At 41.7% G+C, this 23,227-nt stretch overlaps 1 protein-coding gene across 1 annotated transcript in view; it reads left to right on the forward strand.

Annotated features, from left to right (window-relative positions):
- The first annotated feature begins 1,252 nt into the window (after positions 1-1,252).
- Positions 1,253-23,227, forward strand: part of pde8a (phosphodiesterase 8A) — a 50,288-nt gene continuing 28,313 nt past the window's right edge. The window contains exons 1-2 of the mRNA XM_056278106.1: positions 1,253-2,637; positions 20,509-20,565. Of these exons, the coding sequence (XP_056134081.1) occupies positions 2,485-2,637; positions 20,509-20,565 (210 nt within the window). The 5' untranslated portion in view covers positions 1,253-2,484. The remainder of the gene's footprint in view (positions 2,638-20,508; positions 20,566-23,227) is intronic.

A 23,227-nucleotide genomic window follows, 5' to 3' on the forward strand; every position in this document is an offset into this window, starting at 1 on the left:
AAGTTCTTTCAATAATTGTAAGTTTTTCTTAATTGTGTTTTGTTACCCAATTGTTTTATTCCTCATGGCTTATATATTTTGTGCATGCCAAGCTGTTTTTATCATGCGTTTTATTCTATCTGTTAATTTTATGTTTGTTATTTTCCCATTTGTTTTATGTGATGCTCTTTCTGGCACCTTAATTCTGTTTTGATAAGTGCTATACAAAAAACTCCATTATTATTATTATTATTATTATTGCCATTATATAATATCCTATCTGTGGATTTTGGGAATACCTATACCTCATAGGACACTTATTTACTTGTATTGCTATCAATTAATTTATTGTTTTGTAGGTAAAGATACAGAGAGTGTGGCAGTATAAGACCACCAATGGCAAAGATGTTTTTAGCTACTTGCGAGCCATAAAGGAGATTATTTCAGAAGCATGCCAATGCATGTGATGTGGACTCAACTCTCTCATTGGCTGCTGCTCGTCTTGCTGTGAAAGTTGATGGGCAGTCTACTTTTGGAGGGGGTAGTCCCCATGGGGGGCAGACAGCAATGTAAATCTGGGGTCTTCGCCGCCGCCACAAGTCTCCTTCCTCCACGCTCTTCTTCTGTTCCCTATATAGGAAATTTATTGAATCTTCAGGGGAGGGACCAAGTGTGAGCACATCCAGGCAAATTATACTGGTGCAAGACAAAACATATTTCACAAAAATATTTCATACAGAGGAGTGAGGTCCTTTATACCCAGTTTACTGAGTCTTCCCACTATTGAGTGCTGGCAGTGTGTGTGTGTGTGTGTGTGTGTGTGTGTGTGTGTGTGTGTGTGTGTGTGTACATGTTGGAGGGGGTCACCCTAAAAAAAAGGCTTAGCCTGGCCCTGAACCTGCTGAACCTGTACAACAAGCCGTCACATAAAGAATTGAAACAAATTCATGCAGTTTAACCAATTTCATTGCAAAATTGCCTGGTGGATCATGTTCTGACGGATCCACACGAATGCTCTATTTATTTCCCCGGGTTTGCAAGATGACATTCACACAGAGAGCAACGTCAGAGACGAGCTCTCCGTTCAAAGTTCCCACGGAAAGCCGGGACCACCCAGCAGCTCCGAGCACGACGCTGATTAGCTGAGCGGAGCTCATTTGCATTAACGTCAGTAAAGGCTGTAGGTCAATCCTTGCGGGTGCTTTTATTGGATGTGCTGCTGTCAAGCAGTGCTGAAGAATTGGAAGGGCAAACGCTAGAAAGGCAGGGAAAAGACAAACACAAATTGTCATTATGTAGCTCATTTCTGCCTTAACGCTTACTGAATATCACCGTTTGACTTTCCTTGTACATAACCCGAAACTTGTGGGCGCGGAGCGGTCCTGTTTTTTTTTTTGTTTTCTCCAAGCCGCTGCATTCTCCAGAGGTGGTACCTCCACATATGACAATCTGACAACCTCTACATCTCCTTTTTGCTTTTCTTTTTTTTTTCGCTCTCAAAATGAGAGAAAGCCGTGGGCCTGGCACGCTATAAAGCCAACTGTACCTACGCTGGGTTTGTGTCTTCCTCTCCGGCAGATCATCTTGAGTCGAGCGGCGGATGTCTGAATGAAGATTTCGTTAAGCAATTCCGAGATTTTTACGATTCATCGCCGCTGAAATTTGGACTGATAAATGGAGTGTTTGGTCGAACTACATTGCATTATGCTGCATGGGGGAGTGTTAACATCGCAGCGGCTGACAAGAATACTCTGCAGTCTGAATATTTTAGCCTGTTGATGATGAACGGCGCAGGACGGGAGCAAACTGTCGTGAGAACCGGTTTGTGGCCGATGTCTTGAATTGAAGTGAGTAACCAGACTGTTAAAAAAAGGAACAAAGGACACCCCATGGTTAAAAAATCATCATCATAATAATAATTTGGATGGTTTTGGGGGTGGGGAGGACGACATCATATAAACCGTGATCAAAATGGATAAAACTGCTGTCTGAGCTGAAGGAGGACTGACGGTTAAGGCCTAGCTTACTTTGATAACAGTAAAGTTGAAAATGAGGATGATGATGTGGTACGAAGGCGAGAAGAGGAGCCGGAGTGAGGGATAAAAATCGCCCATGTGTTTCCAACGGCCGATTTGAAGAGCAACGGAATTCATGTTTTCGAGGATAATAAGACTGTGCTTTTGATTATTGTTATTATTTTTTTTTAGAAAATATACATACAAAAAAACAATCTTCAAATTAACTTCATGTGAAAAACAGAGCGAGAGAGGAAATCAGCTTCCTGATCAGGGGGTGGGGGGAAAGAAAGAAAGATAGATAGCTATATTATTCATGCTTTGTTGTGAGGGGGAGTTGGAGAAAACCGTTTTGTGTTGGCTTTCCTCCTAAAGCGAAACATCTCAGTTGAAGTGGGCCTCGAAACTGAAGGAGAGAGCGAATGACAGTCAGTTAGCATATCAGTAAAAGCACTTGCGCAAAAAGACAACGGCTGAAGTGTGTTGAAGCATGGGCTGTGCTTCAAGTATTCATATCTCTGATAGGGTGGTCTACCACAGTGGAAAAGAGTCTGAGGATTCCCACTCACCCCAGCAGACAAATACCACTCAGCATCAAGGAAATCCTGCCTCGGGAGTACCGATAAAACCTGTGAGTTGCAAGGTGAGGGACCTGCCCCCAATCCACACACCCTTTCACCCACCTACCTACTTACATAGCTACCTCTCTACTAATCTATCTACCCACAGAATTACCTACCTATCCTCATACCTCTCTGCTTACCTGCCTACCCACAGACCTACCTACCCATCTACCAACATACCTACCAACCTGCCTACCTTCCTTCCCTGTCTTCATGCAGATTTGAGAGAAAGTGTTGTCATGAGTGAAAGATCAGATAGAGAGAGAGAGAGAGAGAGAGAGAGAGAGAGAGAGAGAGTGTGTGTGTGTGTGTGTGTGTTGGTCTTAGACAGTAAGAAGACTACGGTGTGCTTCTTAAATGAAAATGGTCCCTGAGAAGCTTGTCATGACTGATCGAAGTAAATTTAAAATAGGTCCCACCCATCCAAATCACGAATTGCAACATTGATAACAACTTTACATGCTATTTATTTGACTCCTGTCCTTAAATGCAGAAAAGCTAGTCTGTAATGCACAGTCACAGGTCGCAGGGTCATCAGCCTGTACACCAACCCCTAGATATTGTTCTCACAGGTGAGATCAGCGTGGAAACAGTGAGGATGTACACTATCAATGCGCGTCACTGTTTCTCGTCATTTTCTCAAACGAAGAGGGTAAAATGTTAGCGCTCTCTCGGATACGTTTTTCCGTAGTGGGTTACTTGATTGATATATATTGTCCCACTGCTGGAGTTGTGGACTAAAGCCATAATCAAATAAATGGCTACACTATAACAAATGTTATTAAATATGGTTAATTTCAAGAGTGCACACTAAAACTGGCACAGCCAAGGCCCTGGCCTTTTACCAGTTAGGCCTTTCTTGTTTTTACAGGGTGCCCTTATAAGCCTGGTTGAAGCCAGAATTTGCTGTTCAGGTCTAAATGAAAATAAATACTAGTTAGGTTAGTGAAGCATCACTTATTGAAACATTTAAGTATGCCTATCTGGATTTGGTAATAGATTCATATTAAGAAAATTGAATGCCATAGTTTAATGTTTAATGTTAATTTAATGTTAATTAAAAATGGGTCAAAATGATGTACATTTCATCAGCATATTACTGTCAAAAAGATGGAAAGTTCTATAAAGCAATATGATTCAACCATATTACTTATTAATGATTAAAAATACAATACGCTGATAACATACAATGACTTGATAAAAACTGCAGAATTTTTTTGACAAGATAAAATGGAAATGACTCATTATTGCAGCATTCTACGTCTTTCTTAAAATCATCCATATGACAGCAGGTGTAACATGTAAGAGGTGCTTGTGTCCATATTGTGTGGTGTCCAAATGTGTGGTGTTATGAATGTAGCCAGCAAGTGTGTTGGTGGATGCTTTCATGAGTGTGTGTGCATTTGTTTGACAGACCTAAGGCTATTTGAGGACCTCTGTCATCCTGAATTCTGTGGCGAAATGTCACTACAGGATTCAGTGAGAAGTCAGTGTGACAGATGCCCCCGTGTCAATACGCCCACTGTGCTTCTGATTGAATTAGTCCTCTGATTGAGTTAGACTAATGGCATACAAATCTCGTTCAGCTGTAGACGGTTAAACCTTGCTCTATAAGGGGTCATTATCAACATTCTCTGTAGTCTTTCCTAATGGGCGGCCATCTACTATATTGTACTGTACTCCACATCCTGCATCACAATTTAATTTTAGAATATTTTTTTCTTTTTCAATTTTACCCATCAAAACTCCAGTGTATGGCAGCACCAGTTGCTGTGGTTTGTTTGAGCACTGTTTTCAGTGTGACTATTGTTTGTTGTATCTCTCTTGAGTACCTAGCCTCCTCAGGGTCTCCACTGCTCATAAGTGATCACTATTGATTTTCCTTGACTGCATGAGTGTCCACTGCTGAGGCTTTATCAGAAAGATACAGTACCATTTTGTAGGGGTATAGGCAACATGCCGTGTGCTTCTTCTGCTAGGCATTTAAGGATAGAATGCTCTTAAGATGTTAGAGATTTTGTTTGACGTTTCTCTGCAATGAAGACAACAGTTAAGTTGTGCCACATCCCAAAAAGTGTCTCTGGGAAGCTAAGTAGGCCCATGTTCATTACTTATTTTTTGTAATGGATTTTCTAGTTGTGTGTGTGTGTGTGTGTGTGTGTGTGTGTGTGTGTGTGTGTGTTGTGTACACGTGTGCTTGCATCAGCATGAATTTATATCTTAAAGCAAACACACAGGACAGCAAACATCTGCATCTGTACACAACTGGCATAAGCTATTACAAAGCACTCATTAATTTTACACAACTGAATAATCTGGATTTTAAAGATTTTTTCTGTTTGCTTGTGCATTGAAAAAAAATACTGTTGTGAAAAAATAGTGTGAATTACAGAAATGGGGATAGAGAATATATTTGACTAGGAGTAAAGGAATTTGGATCATGATTTGTGCTCCTGTCAAGGGTACATTACCATCTGGACTGCTCTTGATATGATAAGGCTCAAGTACAAGGTCTTGTGATAGTTGTGTTAGTCTAGGAGTAAAATTTTTTTCACTGTGCTAGTAGGGCCAGACGAACAGACAAGATTACAGCCAAACACAGCGTCATTTATCTGGTCTTTCACAGTCTGTCTCACTCAGGAAAGCCAAGTAGCTTGCTTCTGTATGGCAAATCCAGAATCAGTTTTACTACAGCCACCTAACTCACTTTGAAGATGAAAAGGCTATAATGGTCCTAACCTCAGCATCAGGAGCGTGACACCATGTAACTCGCTCTGTCTCCTGTCCAGCCTCAGTATGTATTAATATGCATGATGGAATCACTCTCTCACATCTCAGAATTTGCCCATTAAACCTTACCATCTCCAGAAGAGAGAAGGCAGACAGTCAGTTTCCTAAGCCTAACTCCTGATCTGGAAACACTGACTGAACTACTTGTTTACTAGCATGCAAACAAAACAAAACAAAAAAAGGAATCTAAAACAAACGACTAAAAGATAAGTTTCTGAGCCGCTATTAAGGATCTGAATCAGGAAAATGCTACCTGTCCTTAACCATTAAGAGTGTGGACTGAGGACCTGGGACATGAGAAACTTCTCGTCTGTTGTCAGTTTTCAGTTCCTCTCTTTCTGGTGTGTGCTTCTTTGAGCCCTCTCTTGCCAGTGGAGTAGAGATTGTGTGTGTTTAGTCTAAGTTGAGAGCCATTGGGTAATTTATTCCAGAGGAAGGCAAAGTCTTAGCATGGTGATGAATTAATCCACTGTGCTTTTTCTACAGGCTGAGAGAAGGTCCACTGATATTGGTTCGCTTTTCTCTTCTCTTCTCTTCTCTTCTCTTCTCTTCTCTTCTCTTCTCTTCTCTTCTCTTCTCTTCTCTTCTCTTCTCTTCTCTCTCTCTCTCGCTATCATTATCACACTTTTCTCTGTTTTCATACTCCCCGTTGTTGTTCTTGTTCTATCATTTTTTTCTTTGTCATTACCCACTCACTGTGCAAAGTTAATGCATTTATCATCATTAACAACTAATCTTATCACCACCATCTCCTATATGAATGAGTGGACAATGGGAGCAATCTCATTCCATACACTGACAGAAATGCTAACTATAACCCTTTAGTAACTCTCAATTGAATTCAGTGTTCTTGCAATTGCTTTTGTCCCAATAGCTGGTGGTGTAGACTGTAGTTCTTATCTCTGTCCATCTGGTACAACATGTCTACAGTGGAAAAATGTTTGCACATTTTTTCCTTACTATTGAAGAGAGGTTTCCTTTGTGATACTAAACATTTCTAATAAGTCACTTGGTCACTAATAGTGACTTGCCCTATTTTCCTTTTTAACTGTGAGCTATCACTATGAGCTATCAAGCTAGAGCTGGCCAATATGTCGATTATAATATAAGTATTGTGATATGAGACTAGATATCATCTGGGATTTTGGTAGTTTCTAGTTTATAATATAAGGTAAATTCTTGTTATCATGAAAGTTTAGGTTTCCTCTGAATTCTCACACTTTAAATTGTTACTCAACTCCCACAATCCTCTTTTCCTATTCAGAAGGGGAACACAGGTAATTCCCCTTAAAAGGACTACTGGTCATTTCCACAAATGTGTTGTAAACCTATGCAGAAACACAACTTGTTTTTGCAATCGTTGGAATTCAGAGACCTCTAATAAAACCACTTGAATCCCATGTCCAAATATTGCTTTAGCTAAACTTTCAGTGTTTCATTTAGCATTACCTGGTGCATGGAACTGTGCTTCCCTCCCTCCCTCTCTATCCGGAGGCAGTAAGAGGGCTTTTTAGCCATGTCAGTTTTCTCTTCACAATATCTCTACTGGTCTATAAACTGAGTGCCACATTCAGATGAAGCAAGTTGAGACTTTAGGTTCAATACTTTGGGATTCACTTAGAGTGCTAGAGATTCTCTTCTAGGATTTCTGCAGCAAGCTTTTCCAATAATCAGTGTGCATTCGCGGTTTAGCCTTGTTCATACTCTTTAGTAGTGACAAACATGTAATTAAACAGATTGAATGCAGTGTCCCAGGGTTACTTAGAGGGACATTTAATTTAGAATAGTTATAATGGGCCACGTAAATGCCCAAGCTCACACTTGATGATTAAAGAAAGTCGCTTGATCTACATAAACCTTGTCATTGTGATATCAAAAACTTAGAACCAATTAAAAAAAATGTATTATTATTATTATTATTATTATTTATTATCTTTGCTTGTGAGGCATAGGTTTTATAATTAATTTTAAGAATTTAGGGTCAAAGAGTTGAGTCCTCCACAGCCTAACTGTGAATCACAAACTAGGTCTTAACACCAACTTAACTAATGTGTTTGTTTCAACTAGATTATATTATTGCAATGTCATTTTCTCCAGCTGGCCATGCACTTGCATCAAGAACCTCCAGATGGTACAGAATGCCACTGCAAGTATCTTGACTAAAACCAAAAAGTTTGACTGTATTACACCCATTTTAACCTCCCTTCATTAGCTTCTCGTACATGCTAGCTAGAGTCAACTTTAAAGTTCCAGTGCTAATGTATAAATAATTACATGGAGTCACTCTTTCTTATCTATCAGACCTGATAAAACCTTATGCAATGTCCCAACCCTCCTCTCGGTTCCTGAAGCCAAAAAACTCAGCACTTTGGAGAGCATTGTGCTACCACTACCCTTTTTTTGTGGATAGTATTCCTGCTGACATCAGATGTTGATTCTGTAGTTTCCTCCAAATCTAAACTGAAATCCTAATTATTATCATTATTTTAAAAAGAATTCTGTAGAAAAATCAGCATATCCACCCTTTATAGTAGAAAGCATGGCCTCCCCCGCTGTAGAAGATTATTTGCATATGTTAAATGACCTACGTATGTTACTAGGTCTCTGTCTCAGTGCATGGTTAGTTTAGTCCTTCTAGTTAGCACTAAACCTACTGATGTGAATCCCCCACCACACCCTACCTAAAATCTTTTGCACCCTTCTAACCAACTATCTGTTTGTCTGCATGATTGCTGTGGGCGTATGAGTCTGCCTGTCATGTGCCTCAGTTCTCTCTTATCCTCTCTTTTCAGGACTAGAGGTTGTGCAGCAGTGGGGTGGGGGGTGAGGTTTTTTCTACGCTGCATCCTCTATTTCCATTGACGTGGGTCCTGACTTTTATGGACTCTTGTTTGCATTTTGTTTTGACTTTTGTTTATTACTGCTTCCTCACCATTTGAAACAACTCCAGATATGCACATTCTCACTTTCTATCATGTCTCTCTGTCTCCATCAGTGTTATGTCTGTGTCTGCCTGCTGTGTGTATGAGAGCTCTATACTTTGTTGCATGGTTCTATGGCACTCTGGTGATGTTGCATGGGAAGATGCTACTCTGTAGCAATATTTGGGGCAGATGTTTCACATGGTTCTGCATACAATGTTGCCCCAGTGTCCACTTTTTTTTCCTTTTTGCATTGTTTCCTTATTGTTAGGTGGAGTCATTGCATGTCTAATCCCCAGAAGAGAAATCCCTCCTCTGATGCTCTTCCTGAGGTTTTTCGCATTTTTTTTCTTTTCATGTGAATGTTTTTTTTCTGGAGGTTTTCTTCATCTGAATTGAGGGTGTAAGGATAGAGGGTGTTGTCCATTGTCATTTATTTTATGTACCTGCTTTGTACCATGTGGATGTTAAGTGCTGTGAGAGTGTAATTGTGATTTTGGGCAAAGCAAAAAAACCTTGGCCTAAATTTATTTGACTACTGCTGATCCTTGACATCACAGCTGCCGTTAGTGGCCATTATCTAGTGGCACCCTTTTTTGACACTCTTTTGGAAGGAGTTTGATTGAATCGAAATGGAGATGGACAAATATGTAACTGAGAGTAATCTTATTTCCAAATTGGTATGAAATTCTATGGTGCTATGTTACTTCTTAAGTGAAATAAAAAAATATTTGAATTGATTTAATTAATTGGTTGTTTGCACCCATTTATCTAAGTGAAATATTGATGTTGAAAATATAGAAATGTAAGTGGCTATCCAGTGCCCAAATCATATTAGAATAGCGTAGTAAACATTTTTGTCACCTCCAATAGGGTGTGGACATTGCTATGTCAGTTTTATCTCTTGGCTAAGGTGAATGTACTTTTGGAACAGACACTTCTATTGTTTTTGAAATAGTCTTCACAAATAAGGCTACATTCAAGTCTTTATGTATTCCCCCTCAAGGTTAACAATTTCGTATCATATGGTCAGCATGTGATATCTTCACAAGATTGTGGAAATTGTACTGCTAGTATTCATTTTGTAGCCTTCCACTCTGTTCTGTTTCAGAAGCTTTCAGGAATGTGAATGCGAGCTGGCCCAGGTCTGTTGGTGGCCTTAAGTTCCTCAAAGGCTGCTTCACTCCTCACTCAATGGGCTTGCATTTGAGTGTGTGCTGCTCACCTTGAATGTTTTTTTTCTCTTTTCTTTCTTTGATTGGGCAAGGCACAGAGTGTTGTGCGTCATTATAGAAAGAAATGCCCTAGTGGCTATGGAGTTGATTCTGATTTGTGTGACTGCTGGTGGAAATCAGACTTTGTCAGAGGCTTGCCTATAAGTCTTGGACTGTAAGACTTGTCATGTTATTTGCTGAATATTGGGGTGATTTGCAACCACAATCACAGTCCCTGCATCCACTTGTATCCCTAAATTCTTTAAAAGTGGTTTCCTTACGCCATGAAAACACCACACCGCCATAGTTCAACCAAATGAGGAGTTCATTACAGACTCATCCACTTCTTACATAATTTCACATTGCCAAAAATTCCATGGGCACATTTTATTGTCCCCTGTGAGAGAGCCTCATGTTGTGACTGAGAGCTGCTGTAATGACGCGTGACACACTATGTTAACCCTTTACAACAGCCTCTGGTTACTGAAGTACTTTGGCCGTTTTCACGCTCCATCACACTATTGTCCATGCAGCCAGGGTGTACTGGAGAATGTACAGTACAGTATACTGAAAGGCTTAATACTGGGGCTGGACACAGATGCTAAGGCTAAGTTAGCTGCACAGAATTAGTTGAATTAACAGTGAATTATACAGCCAACGGGCAATTCACTGCTCATTATAAAAATTCATTTGTAACTAACTTTAAGTAAGAATTTTAGTGTTAAAAATACTCCCAATGCCTTGACTTGGTGTTATTTCTTGTCTTCCCTAAAGAAAAACTAAGCTAAACTGGGGCCCGCTGGATTTAGGTGAATACACCTGCATCCAGTTGGTTGTGGTAAACAGTTGTGAGGCTCATTGGTGTGCTGAAGGCCACAACAAGCCTGCAGTACCTGTGTTGAATGGACACAAACAGTATGACACAAGTTTCATGACCTCTGTTAGCAGGGCATGCCTTTTGACTCTCTTTTGGGATACCATTTTTGCTAGCCTTATGAAACAATAATACTGGCTGAATTTCATAATAATAGAGTACGTGTATCGTTACACTACAGACATGCGATTTTTGTTTTATATAAAGTAATTTGAACTTCAGCATTGTTTCTCTGTTACTCTGATACTCACTCAAAAGACATTTAAAACAAAAACGAAATTGTGTTGCATTCAAATGTATGTCTTAAGCATATCCTCTACTACTTTCGGCTACTCGCGTTAGGGGTCGCCACAGCGGATCATCCGTGTCTTAAACATATCCAAACAGTCAAAATGTAGACATGTCATAATTTTCAATTTTAAAATGATTATTTACTTTAGTACTGCCTAAGCTGCCCTGCATTGCATTAACCCTCGTACTGTTCACCAGTCACATTGAACCAGGCCACCTTTTGAATATTATAGCAATACAATTGTAAAATTAATTTAAGAATACCAAGTATAACTTATCTTCATCTCAATGATTAATGATTATTAATAAAATTTTATGGTTAATAGTTGTTATTCAGAACAGGTCATTTTGACCCAAGCAGAACACTGGTTAATAACCTCAAAGAGAAGCTCATAGCTAACCTTTAGCGTTAGCTAAACTTTTAGCTTTAGCATGTGTGCGTACGTGCATGTGCGTGTGCGTGTGTGTGTGTGTGTTAGTGTGTGTGTTTTCACGCGCCAAGCACTAACCTAGCTCAGCTAGTGTCATTCACTGATCCCTCATGCAACGGTGACATCAGCGCTCCACTTTTAGCAGGTGAAGAGGAGGGGAAGTCCAGTGATTATCCAAGCCTATGTCTCACAGCAAGCTGAAGCACCAGGAGCCCACTCCTGATATTTTCAAAAAGATCTGGGCTGTTTGAGGAAAGTTGGACCACTGCTGTGGACGGAGCTTGGGTTGCGCAATCAGAATCATCATATGGCTAATTCCGTTCCTTTATTAAGCTTACTCAACAAGACTTGGAACAAGCGACACATTCTATGTAAATGTTGACTATTGGTTGCTTATTAAGGGCCAAACTGTCTTAATGTGTAGCTTTTTGTCTACAATCCATCTTGCTTGTCATGATGTCTTTGGCAGGTCTGAAGAGCATGAGGGGCCAAATGGAATGGAAGGCTTCCCGGTAAGATTATGCTGTAGTGTCACTGGAGCAGGCAGTGTCCCAATTAGACTTACCCAACTCCCTTAGCATGTCTCCTTGCCTTAATGGCCTCTGACCTTACCTAGAAAGAGCACTGAGAGTAGGATGGATGTTGACTACTCATGTCTGATTAAGAACAAAAAACCTGCTCACTATAAAAGTGACATAGAAGAGGTCAGCACAGATGGGGATTGGCAAAGTTAATGAGTTTAAGTGCTGGTATTCAAGTGGGATGCTTTAAAAGAAAAATAAGTCACATGACCAACTGATTTTAGATATTCCTGTGTGTGTATGAGATGAAGAGGAAGTCAGAGAATCGGAGAGGAAGTCAGGTTGTTGTTGGGGCTGTATGGAGGGAAAAGTAGACATCTGCCTAACCATAGCACAAATGGGGAGGCTGCTGTGGGCAAAGGGAAAGAGAAAGGGGTTTTAGTGCAGGGCTACCCCAGGGCCCTGGATGGCTTAGGATTGTCCAGGTATTAGAGGGAGATTTTAAGGGTAATCTGGATAAGGACAGAAATACCTTGAAGGTGAGCAGTTGGAGAAAGTCCTCCACTCCTCATGGATCTGTTTACTTGCGATTCATTCATCTAATTAATTTACATGTTTGTGAAAGCACAAGATATCCGTTTTTCCATTAACTAACTGTGCACATACTGGCATTCATGGTGTTGTAGTCTTGCACACCTCGCAGCTTTAGACACATTTGTGTGCATATTTGTGCACTCTTTCATATCTCAAACAGAGCGACTTACTCCTAGGCTGTGGTTACTCTTTTGTGTTGCTACTTTTATTGTCCAGTCACACCAGGATGCAGTGCATGACAAAAAAAAAATATATATATATATATATATTTATTTTTTTTCCTCCAAATTCCTATTGAAGGTTCAAATTTTCAGATATGATAGTGGTCAGACTTCGACAGAATCTGGATGTCATCAAGCTGCTATGTGCATACAAATGGTAACAGGTGTAGAGGGAGAACAGGGAAAAGTAATGCAAATACAGATTTAAATGGAGCCACAGAAGACAAATAACAGCCATTTTTAGGTCAGTATAGACGTACAGCAGTGTGAGCAAGCAGGGTGGTTTTGCTCTCCAGAGGCTGAGCTTATGACCATTATGTCTGCCTTCCTTCCATTTTAAGTGTCTGTGGTAAATTTGCCCCCAAAAATCCAATCTGTAGAATCAGATTTAAAGAATAATGTGGAAATATAGTGCAAATGTAGACGAACATTATCTACAGATATACCAAGGATATAGTGGGTTGTTTCATATACTGGAAAACATGTTTTGTTCATATCCCTCTCATTTTCCTGTGTGTGTGTGTGTGTGTGTGTGTATATATGTATATATATACACACACATGTATATATATATATATATATATATATATATATATACATTTTTTTCTCCTTTTTACACACTCCTTGTGATGAGCATTCACACTGAAGACCAATTCGGACAAAAACCTAAAATATAAATCCATGTCCTGACCCAATGTACTAACCTGTAAGTGGATACCATAGGGAATGTCAAGCAGTGCTGTCATAGCACTGCTTAATGTGCTAAACCTGTTTCTAGAGGATTGAGTCTGTGTTTGGTTTGATATTATTGGGGTTAACAAGACACTTCAAGAAGGTTCAACAGTGCATTCCAGCGTCCTGGAGCCGACCCCTCAAAAGCCACTCTCAGCAGATTCAACAAAGCTATGCCTGTTACCTAATGCCTGCACAGAATATACTCCACACTACCTTGTACCTGTGCATGGGCCTGCAGTTAACACCCGATGCGACATTGCAGCCTACCAATTCGCCAGCAATAGAGATAGGAGAGGGTGATTGCTTTCTTAAAACAGCAGGCTCAGTGGATCAAAAATCAAGATTGCATCAAATCTGATTTCCAACCGATACTTACTGCAGCAAGGCTGTGCTAAAGGCCAAAGGAACAGCTGACCACTAGATTGAAGCAGGCATTGCCTCTTCCTCAACCACAGCAACTCGGTAGCTTTCACAGCAGCCTTAACTGCTTGTTTCGAGTTCCGTCCACGAATTCCTACTTCACTTAGAAATTATATAGTGGATTTAGCAACAAACCCTCAGTGCTCAAGGCTGTGCTCAAGCTTTCTATCATTGCTGCTTAGCCATTGCCGCTAGCTCAGAAAATGTACACATTTCTCTTATCTACTGGGTCCTCTCACAACACAGTAAGTTGTGACATTTACCATGACAGTATTTCTGGCCTAAAGTTTTGTGCCAATTAACTGTTGTGCTATCATCTGATTGCCTAAATCAGATGCCAATTGCCAACCCCTCCACCCCTGTAGCTGTCCTTAAAAAAAGCTCACTCAAAATGCAAGCGTATGCTATTGTTATTCTTCTTATCTGATAATAATCCCTACCTGCCTACTGCCTACCTATAAATTTATGTGGGAGAGAGGGCAAGAGAACAAGATCTTTTAGCCTCCAACCCTTATGTTGTCTGTGTGCACAAAATGCAGCATGACGGCTTTCCCTTGGGACACTGATTCACAGATCACATACATAGTTGTCCCATTACAGACAACAGGCACAGGGTATGCAGGCACATCTTGGCAGTGTTGGTGGGGATGGGAACACTGCTTGTATTCTGACGTCAAACGTACACGCAAACGCACTCATACAGTACACTAAGAAGTGAATACACATTACCCCCTTTCTTTCTTTCAAACATACATGTGTGTGTGGGACCAACGAAGTGGGCTAAATGATGGAAGCGTTTGTTGTGCTATGATACGCTTAGATTGTCTGGTTGTGTACTGCAGGTTCATGTGTTTTGGTTTGTGCATATTGCCGTCATCAAATCTCATCCTTGTCCACTTCTCCATGTTCACTTGTAAAAGATACATGGGGCTTTTACTGGAATGGCTTTTTGCAGGTTCTGTCAACCCCTAGGTGATGCTGCACAAGTTTCAGTATGCTAGTGTGGAATGGGGACAAGTCACCAAGGATAAGGTAACCTGGTCAGTTTGTGCTAACTCTGTATTTTTAAAACATGGACGTCATTCAAGGTCATTTGGGACTGAATTTCAGGGCAAGAATGAGCTCAGGCTCCCTTGAGTTCCTTGGTGTCATCCCTCTTTGAGTGTCTAGGCCTATATTTGTGAGTGTGCATCCGAGTATGCTTGAGTTTCTTTTCTCTCTGGTGAGGCAGGAGAGAAAATGGTCGGTGTGTATTTTTGCAGCCCTTAATGTACGGGGACAGGGCACCACACTAAACACTGTTTTTGTAAATATGGGTTGGAATGCATCCATTGATAAGAAATTATATTTAGGCCAAAATATGGAAATATTGTGAAAAAAGGAAAATTACTCTTTAGCTTATCCATAAACCATGCCTCCCTCCTTTGAATGTGGGTTAGCTAGATGCCCAGGGTCATTATAAGGATAATTAAAATTAATACTGACGATTGTTGTTGCTTTTTTCTGAGTTTTGCCAGATATAAAACAAACCTATTTATCCTTTTTTATCCTCCTAGTGTATAGGCAATGTGGATCACCCAGTTTACAGTAGGAAAGGGTTGGATCTTTCCGAGAGAGAGAGAGAGAGAGAGAATGAATGTTGTGGGACCTACAGATCTACAATGGCCTAGTTTTCTTCAGCCATGTCAGTGACTCACCTAAAGTCTTCTGCTCGGCTGACTGCAGGGTTGGTCACCATGGACAAGGCATGTGGACAGGTCCAGAGTACACGCACACATATACACATACAGCTGCTGTTATTTTTATAAATGGATGAACTTCAGTAATAACATTAAAGCACTGGACAAGTGTCCTTTTTCAATAGGAGTGGGGGTAGTTCTTTCACATGAATGAGTCTTTTTGCTCCTCTGTAGCAGAATGGTGTCAGTGTATTAAAAAGCAAAAGGGAAAGCTCGAAATATGGGCATGACGGTATTAGTGTACCTTCTAAATTTAGTCCAAATCCTTTATTTTAGTGTAATATTGACGTCAACACCTTTGTTTTTTGTGTCACGACTGGTATTACATCAAGCCATGATTATTTCTGCAGTGCTTTTAGCAACAAAACTTGCTATTAAGTTCTTTACAGCAAACAGCAAAAATACAGATGAAAATGAAATGCTGAGGCAAAATACAGTTAAACCAGATTTATTTTGCAAAACCATGAAATTTGATCAGAGCATCCACATGTGCGCATGCATGCGTGTGTGTGTGCATGCACGTGTGTGCGCACGCACGCGTGTCCACACTTTAGTGTTTCAACACACACACAAAGTGTAAATTTGTGTGTCTGTGTTGAAATGTTAACAACTTCAATCTGGTTCACACAGCATGTTCTAACCTAAAACAATGAGTTTAGTAGATTATGATTATTCTCCATGATTATGATGAATTCATTATAAAAATGAAAACACCCCAATTTTTTAATGTTGTTTATAATGCAAATGTTTCATTTTCCAAATTTTGCCACACATTTCTTTGATAATGCATTACATTTCTAGATGTTTGACACTTATATATATATATATATATATATATATATATATATATATAGGTTGTAGGGACAGTGAATCTGGGACTCTTTACTTTTGCTCCCTAACTGGAAACACACTAGATGATTTAAAGGCTGATTATAACCCCAATTTGTCTATGATGGCTGATTTTCAAGATCATGGAGAGTTTGCACCAATCTGTGCAAAAATAGGGCAGGTCACAAAGGACAAGATTCGCCTCCCAGTTGATTCTTTGACCAGTCGGGGCCATCCTGATTGTATCAGATGTTTGATTTTTTTGCGAATGGAATCAGCTTGTTTGTAAACATGCACCTCTGAGTGCAGTTGTAACCACTGTACTAGTCTACGACTGTAATCCGTGGAAGTCAGTCAGTCAAATGTGTGATGCTGAGTCTTCCCTGTATGTTAGGACTTTAGAAGGCTCAAAAGTGTGTTTCCGTAGCGTAGCAGTCTATTCCGTTTTCTACCAACATGGGGATCGCCGGATCAAATCCCTGTGTTACCTCCGGCTTGGTCGGACGTCCCTACAGACACAGTTGGCTGTGTCTGCGGGTGGGAAGCCGGATGTGGGTATGTGTCCTGGTCGCTGCATTAGCGCCTCCTCTGGTCAGTCGGGGCGCCTGTTCAGGGGGGGAGGGGGAACTGTGGGGAATAGCGTGATCCTCCCACACGCTACGTCCCCCTGGTGAAACTCCTCACTGTAAGGTGAAAAGAAGCTGCTGGTGGCTCCACATGTATTGGAAGAGGCATGTGGTAGTCTGCAGCCCTCCCCGGATCGGCAGAGGGGGTGGAGCAGCGACCTGGATGGCTCGGAAGAGTGGGGTAATTGGCCAAGTACAATTGGGGGGGGATCGTGTTTCCGTCTTGGCTCAGTAGACCTCACTATGACTGGTGCCGGCTGTGGATTGATTTGTCTGAGTTGGAACTGGTTGCTGGTTTGAAACCCTGTTATTGATTACTTAAGCACTCTTCTAAGGGCAGCAATTTTAAGTGTCCGCACATCAATGTGAATTATTCTCTTTGAGGGAATACACAGCATTCATGGCTAGCACCACTATCTGAGTGGCTCAGCATGTGGTGGGGTTGATGTGTCACGCAATGCCATTTAGTTGTGTGTGCGTGTGTGCATGCGTGCATTGTGTGTGTGTGCATGTGCGTGTGTGTCCGCGTGTGAATGTGTCTGTGTGCTCACATTCTTGTGTGTGTGCGTGCATCTGTCTGGTACATATTGTGCGTCCTACACCTGTGACTGGGACTGCTCCCCCTAATCAGCCCTAATGAAGAACATTGATTCATCTCTATTTGGTGCACACTTCTTGACTGTTGGGCGGCACACAGACTTTGGAACATGCTGGCACGCGTTCATGCTCACAAACATGCGCACACATCAGACGTAGGCTCGACACCAACTAAATTTCATATATAGAGGGAGACTTACTATACTGTATATGTTACTGCTCGTGGTATTTTTCCATACTTATCCTCGTTTGTCAGATTTACTTCTGGTGAAATTTTTCACTTAGTCACATCTGCGAAATATTCAGTGAGGAGGAAAACTTAGAAGTACCACATGGGAATTGAAGGACAGGAGTGGTCAGAGAGAGAGGGATACAGACAGTGAGAGGGAGGGGGCTTGAGTGTTTCAGCTGAAGAAAGCTCCATCAACCTGAGGAATTTGGGGATTGTTAGTCAGCAGGGCAGCCATGCACGTTTTCCTAAGAAGCACGAGTAGGGCAGACATCCCAAGATTCCCTGCATCCTGGTCCCAGCTCTGGGGTGGAGGAAGCTGTTTACTCTTTCTATCTCTCACTGCTGACGTCTGCGTAGCGAACAATGTCATCCAATTTCCTGTTTTTCACTTTAGTGGAAAGCCACTCTCCCAGTGTGTATGGTGCAGCGTGTGTGTTTGTGTGAGCATGTGTGTATATGAGTGTGAGAGAGACTGGCTAGTGGGCTGGAGAGAGAGGGAGATCCATAGGGCCGGATGCACAGGGAGCAGGATATGGGGTCAGAGGCAGCTCTGCTATGTAAATACATTAGGTGCATAGAATGGGAGCAGCAGCCTGCAGCCTGTCCTGACTGCAGTCTGGGAAGACTGGAGACCCACACTGATTCTGTTGTGATCAAATCCCAAAAAGGAGGAAAGGTCTGTTGTCATATGCCACGTGATGATTGGGAGCAGTCATGCTGGAATGTGTCAATGGACAGCATGGGATTCTGAGGTTTAGTGCGTGTCAGAGCTATTGAGTTTGTTGCTTGTTTTATATTCCAAGCATTTGTGTTGCAGTGTGGCATTTTTTGTCTAACTGACATGTTCATGAGTGTATATAAAGTACTAAGACTAGAATGCAGTGTATTGATCTCACAGACTTCCATTTATGTTCCAGGTTTTGTTCCATTTGCATGGAACAGAACTGTATCTGCAACTCAACAAATCTGTCAACTATGATTAACAGCTCACAAGCCTTTTGCAGTGTGTCTGCTTGTGTGTGAATGAGTATGTATGTGTGTGTGTGTGTGTGTGTGTGTGTGTGTGTGTGTGTGTGTGTGAGAGACAGAGAGAGAGAGAGAGAGAGAGAGAGAGAGAGAGAGAGAGAGAGAGAGAGAGAGAGAGAGAGAGTGAGCACTGGCTAGACTGTGACTGGTACAACACAGCACAGTCTAACAGGAGGGAAGGACATGAATTACATAGGCACACACGTGTCCATAGCGCCCGGCTGGCCTGCATACTCACTCACTTCCCTACTTTGTTTGCCCCTGGTTTAGTGCCAGCATGATGTTTGCGGGATGCAAATGCTGGGGTGAGTGATTCATTTTGTGTGTGTGTGTGTGTGTGTGTGTGTGTGTGTGTGTGTGTGTGTGTGTGTGTGTGTGTGTGTGTATACTGTACAAGAGGAATATGCTGCCCGAGGAGACTGGCAGACTGGCTTGGCTCTGTGTGTGTGTGGCAGGCTGGCTTTTCCAGTTACACAACCTCAGCTGCTGTTGCATTGGTTGTGTCAGTGTCAATTAGAGAGGGATGTCTCTGTGGACTGAGACAGAGCACTGCGTTCTGCTCCACTTAGGCCTCAGCTTGCGAAAGGCCCTGTGGCCAAACTCTGTACGTCAAGGCTCTGACCTGAACTACTTCGCTAGCAATTTCTGTCACATAGAACTCACCATGTATATGCAAGTGTTCCTGTGTGCATTTCAGTGAATGTGCACATGGGCATGTGTACGAGCCAGTCGGGAAATTCACACGGATTTGCTTTGCCATAGTCTAAAGGGGGAAAAGTGTTTTGTTTCAGTTTCACTGCAAAATGAATAATATGGTTAAATCTCAAATCAAAGTGAATAGACTCGATGGCTGAGTTGATTTGTTCTGACAAACACAGCTGAAGTAATTAAAATCAAGTGTGACAGCAGCAGCACTGCAGCATCACTGAGTGTCTTCCTGTCAATCCCCTTGGATTTCCATGAGCTGGCTCCATTTCCATGTCTTGATTCCTCTCCATAGCCACGCTGGTACATACATGGACTACATAACTACACTTCCATACCAGTTCTGCTGCACACAAGCTATTCAGGTGACTGGGTCCACCCCGAGTTTGCGGAGGATCAAATTATCACACAGCCCCATCAACTGTTATCCCAATGTCATAAACTGTGGGCAATGCAGCAAAAAAAAAAGGCCCCTGTGTCGCAATGACGTCAATTAGGCCACTACTGAGAACTAATCAGCTTTTTTTTTCTTTTGTTGTTTGTGTTCATTTCGAAAGGCTTACATGTCAGTGAGAAGCGATTTGCTGCTGCCTGACGTGCTCTGAAATTCCTCCCTGTGTGTTCCTACTCACGTGTGTAGATTGTTTACGGAGAGGAGGAATTCTAGAGGGATGGCGGTTCGCGAGGGGCTTGGTTGCTATGGTTACTAACCCCTGCGCCGGGTTCCATTTAGCAGGAAGGAAGCTAAATTATTTGCAGACAGAAAAGACAACTCTTCTGAAGGGAAAGCATGAGTTTAAATAGACTTATTTGCAATCAATTATAATGTTTGTTTGTTTGTTTTTTTTGCCACTTAGTTAATTGGTTTATGAATGTTAACTTTTATATATAATATCATAATATATTTTATATAATGTTAATTATTAAAATATGTAAATATTATCTGTGTACTTTTGACTTTGAAATACCTTAATACTGCTAGATTCATCCAGTACATATTTTGCATTTTCTTTGAGTAGAGCAATTTAAGATAATGGAGACTATTCAAGTGATCCTAATTTTGTCCAGAATTTGTTTATGAAATGAAATTGGTTTTAACACTTGCATTCGTCCTGTTACTTTTCAGACCACATTAACGGAGGTGCAATTCGGACCAATGAAGTTATTTAAAGACCATCTTCAGGTATAGTAAACACTGCCAAATGTTGGCTTGGTAGAAAACCAGTAGATAGCTAGCTCATAGATACTGAATGGATTATACTCTCCCAATTCAAAGTCAGCATAATCTTTCTAGTGCATGACTACTTCAGAAATATACCAAAGTATGTTTACACTTGGAAATATTCCTCAATTTGAAAAAGATTTCACACCTCAGAAGAAAACAAGCACCCGTTCAAAGATTCAGGGAAGATATAGGAAATAAAAACGTTGTGTGGGTGTTCCCTCGGGTTGTCAAGACTACAAGGCAAAACATTGATGACCGTGAACATACTATAATGAACAATGCATGTTCAGGAGAGCTGCACAGAGGGGCTTTGGACTGCCGTCGCCACTGCAAGTAGGGCATTCTCTGATGTCCAGGCATTATGCAGTGTTCTGCTGTGCTTGTCCCTTTGGCATGTGTCACTACTGTTTGATGAAAAACGTGGTGTCCTCCAAAAGTCAACTTAAGTCTCATGAAAGTCAACAATAAGTCGTTTTGAAATGGGACGACTATAATTCGTTTTTGTGGGCACCAAATGCCCTTGTGTCTTCAAGTTTGCTCTGAAGGCCGATGCAACAAACTGCTGAAATTGGAATTATAAGGTGCCTACAAGACATTATTACCCTGCCATATATCTTATTTGACTAGACTGCAAGAAAAGAATGATGAGTCAAATGGATTAGTGGTCATCTGTTTGCACGTGTACATACTATGAAGGCACAGATCCGTTTCATTATCATCCAATGCCTGATGCACTCCAATGTGACCACAGTAGGAAAACGAGGCAGACAGATATCCCCTTCCTGTTTTTGTCACTCACAGCTGATTCTGTCATGCCCTCCTCCTCTCTTCTCTCCTCCTCTTTTCTCTTGGCTCACAGGATCTGGCTAGGCCCTCTGTTTTCAACAATGATGTTTTCTAGACAGACCAGTAGAGCTTTGCCAAAATCCTAGCTACCCCCTGAGAAACCAGTTGCCTTTCATGCTTTATCTTTTTCTCTCCTCTCACTCTTTTTGTTTTTTTCTTTCTAACTCTCAAATTTTTGTTTTCTTTTGTGTTTTTGTCCCCATTTCAAACAAATAAATTACATCCTTAAATCAAACATGTTTCCCTATCAGCAGCATGGCTGTACTATGAGATTCTTTGCTTATTTTTTTTTTTTTTTGGTCCATAGAGACAGGGTGTGTTAGAACTGTGTGAAACATACTGTCCTAGTCCAGCCCTGATAACGGCACCTGAAAAGACCCGATTTTGGCCTGTGTTCCTCTGCCAGAATGTTGACTTTGCTACCAACATCCCAATGTGGAATTCTGTTCTAATTCTCTGTGTGTAGCAAACATAGCTGAAGGACTCGATGATGATGGATTTACGACATGGACACTTATTGCTGCTTGTAATGAAAATGTTCATGAGTGGAGTATGGCATCTATTAGCAAAACGCATCTAAGCTCTAAGGGTTCTTACATAGGGCTGGTGTCAGCTTTTAATGGAGTCAGACCTTAAAAATAAAGCCAAACCAATAATTTGAATAAATCAAAAGAGTCATTGTCCTACAACAAATCCTCTATCCCCTGATCATTGTGCGCAAGAGGCTAATGTTTCTGAACAGAGTCATGTCTTTGTACTCTAATTTAATTTTACAGGTGTGATGCAAACCTTAAGACTAGAGAACAAACTTTCCCTTCTTTACATTCATTCTCTTCCCTGCCAACAGTTGGAAGTGACGTCTGTTTGAGAGAGTGACTCATGAATCTGCTCTTAGTGTGGCTTCGCACTTGGAGGCGGGCCCTAAATCTCTGGTCCTGGATTTACGCAAGTAAGGGGTTATATGAAAGTATGCTGGCTGGAAGAGTATGCTTTCAAAGGCAGGTCTTATGGTAGCAGCATAAACCCTCTGCCACAGCCTTGCCAGCCCAGTGGGAGGAGACCAGCTAGTCAAGGCCAGCTCAAGCAATAGTGTCATAGATCATGTCAGTGGACAACAGAACTACTGGTACAATCAGGTAAGAGCTGGTCTGATTGATCAAGGCCTGTCTTCTGGAGACCCGAAGTCACAGTCAAGCCAACACAATGGGCTGATTAGGCTGTCAGTGTTAGAGCACATGGATGCGCCTGAGAATTTTTTTTTTTAAATTTCCCCCCTTTTTCTCCCCAATTGCATCCGTCCAGTTATCCCACTCTTCTGAGCTGTCCGAGTTGCTGCTCCACCCCCTCTGCTGAGCTGGGGAGGGCTGCAGACTACCACATGCTTCCTCCAATACATGTGGAGCTGCCAGCTGCTTCTTTTCACCTGACAGTGATGAGTTTCGCCAGGCCAACGTAGCGCGTGGGAGGATCGCGCTATCCCCCCAGTTCCCCTCCCCCCTGAACAGGTGCCCTGACCGACCAGAGGAGGCGCTAGTGCCGCGACCAAGACACATACCCACATCAGCTTCCCCCCGCAGACACAGCCACTTGTGTCTGTAGGGACGCCCGACCAAGCCAGAGGTAACACAGGGATTTGAACAGGTGATCTCTGGACAAGTCACCCCCCCCCTTCTCCCGAATTGTATCCGGCCAATCACTCCACTCTCCGAGCCGTCCCGGTCACTGCTCCACCCCTCTGCCAATTGAGGGAGGGCTGCAGACTACTATGTGCCTC

This window comes from Lampris incognitus, chromosome 4 (assembly GCF_029633865.1).
Source record: "Lampris incognitus isolate fLamInc1 chromosome 4, fLamInc1.hap2, whole genome shotgun sequence".
Taxonomy (NCBI): Eukaryota; Metazoa; Chordata; class Actinopteri; order Lampriformes; family Lampridae; genus Lampris; species Lampris incognitus.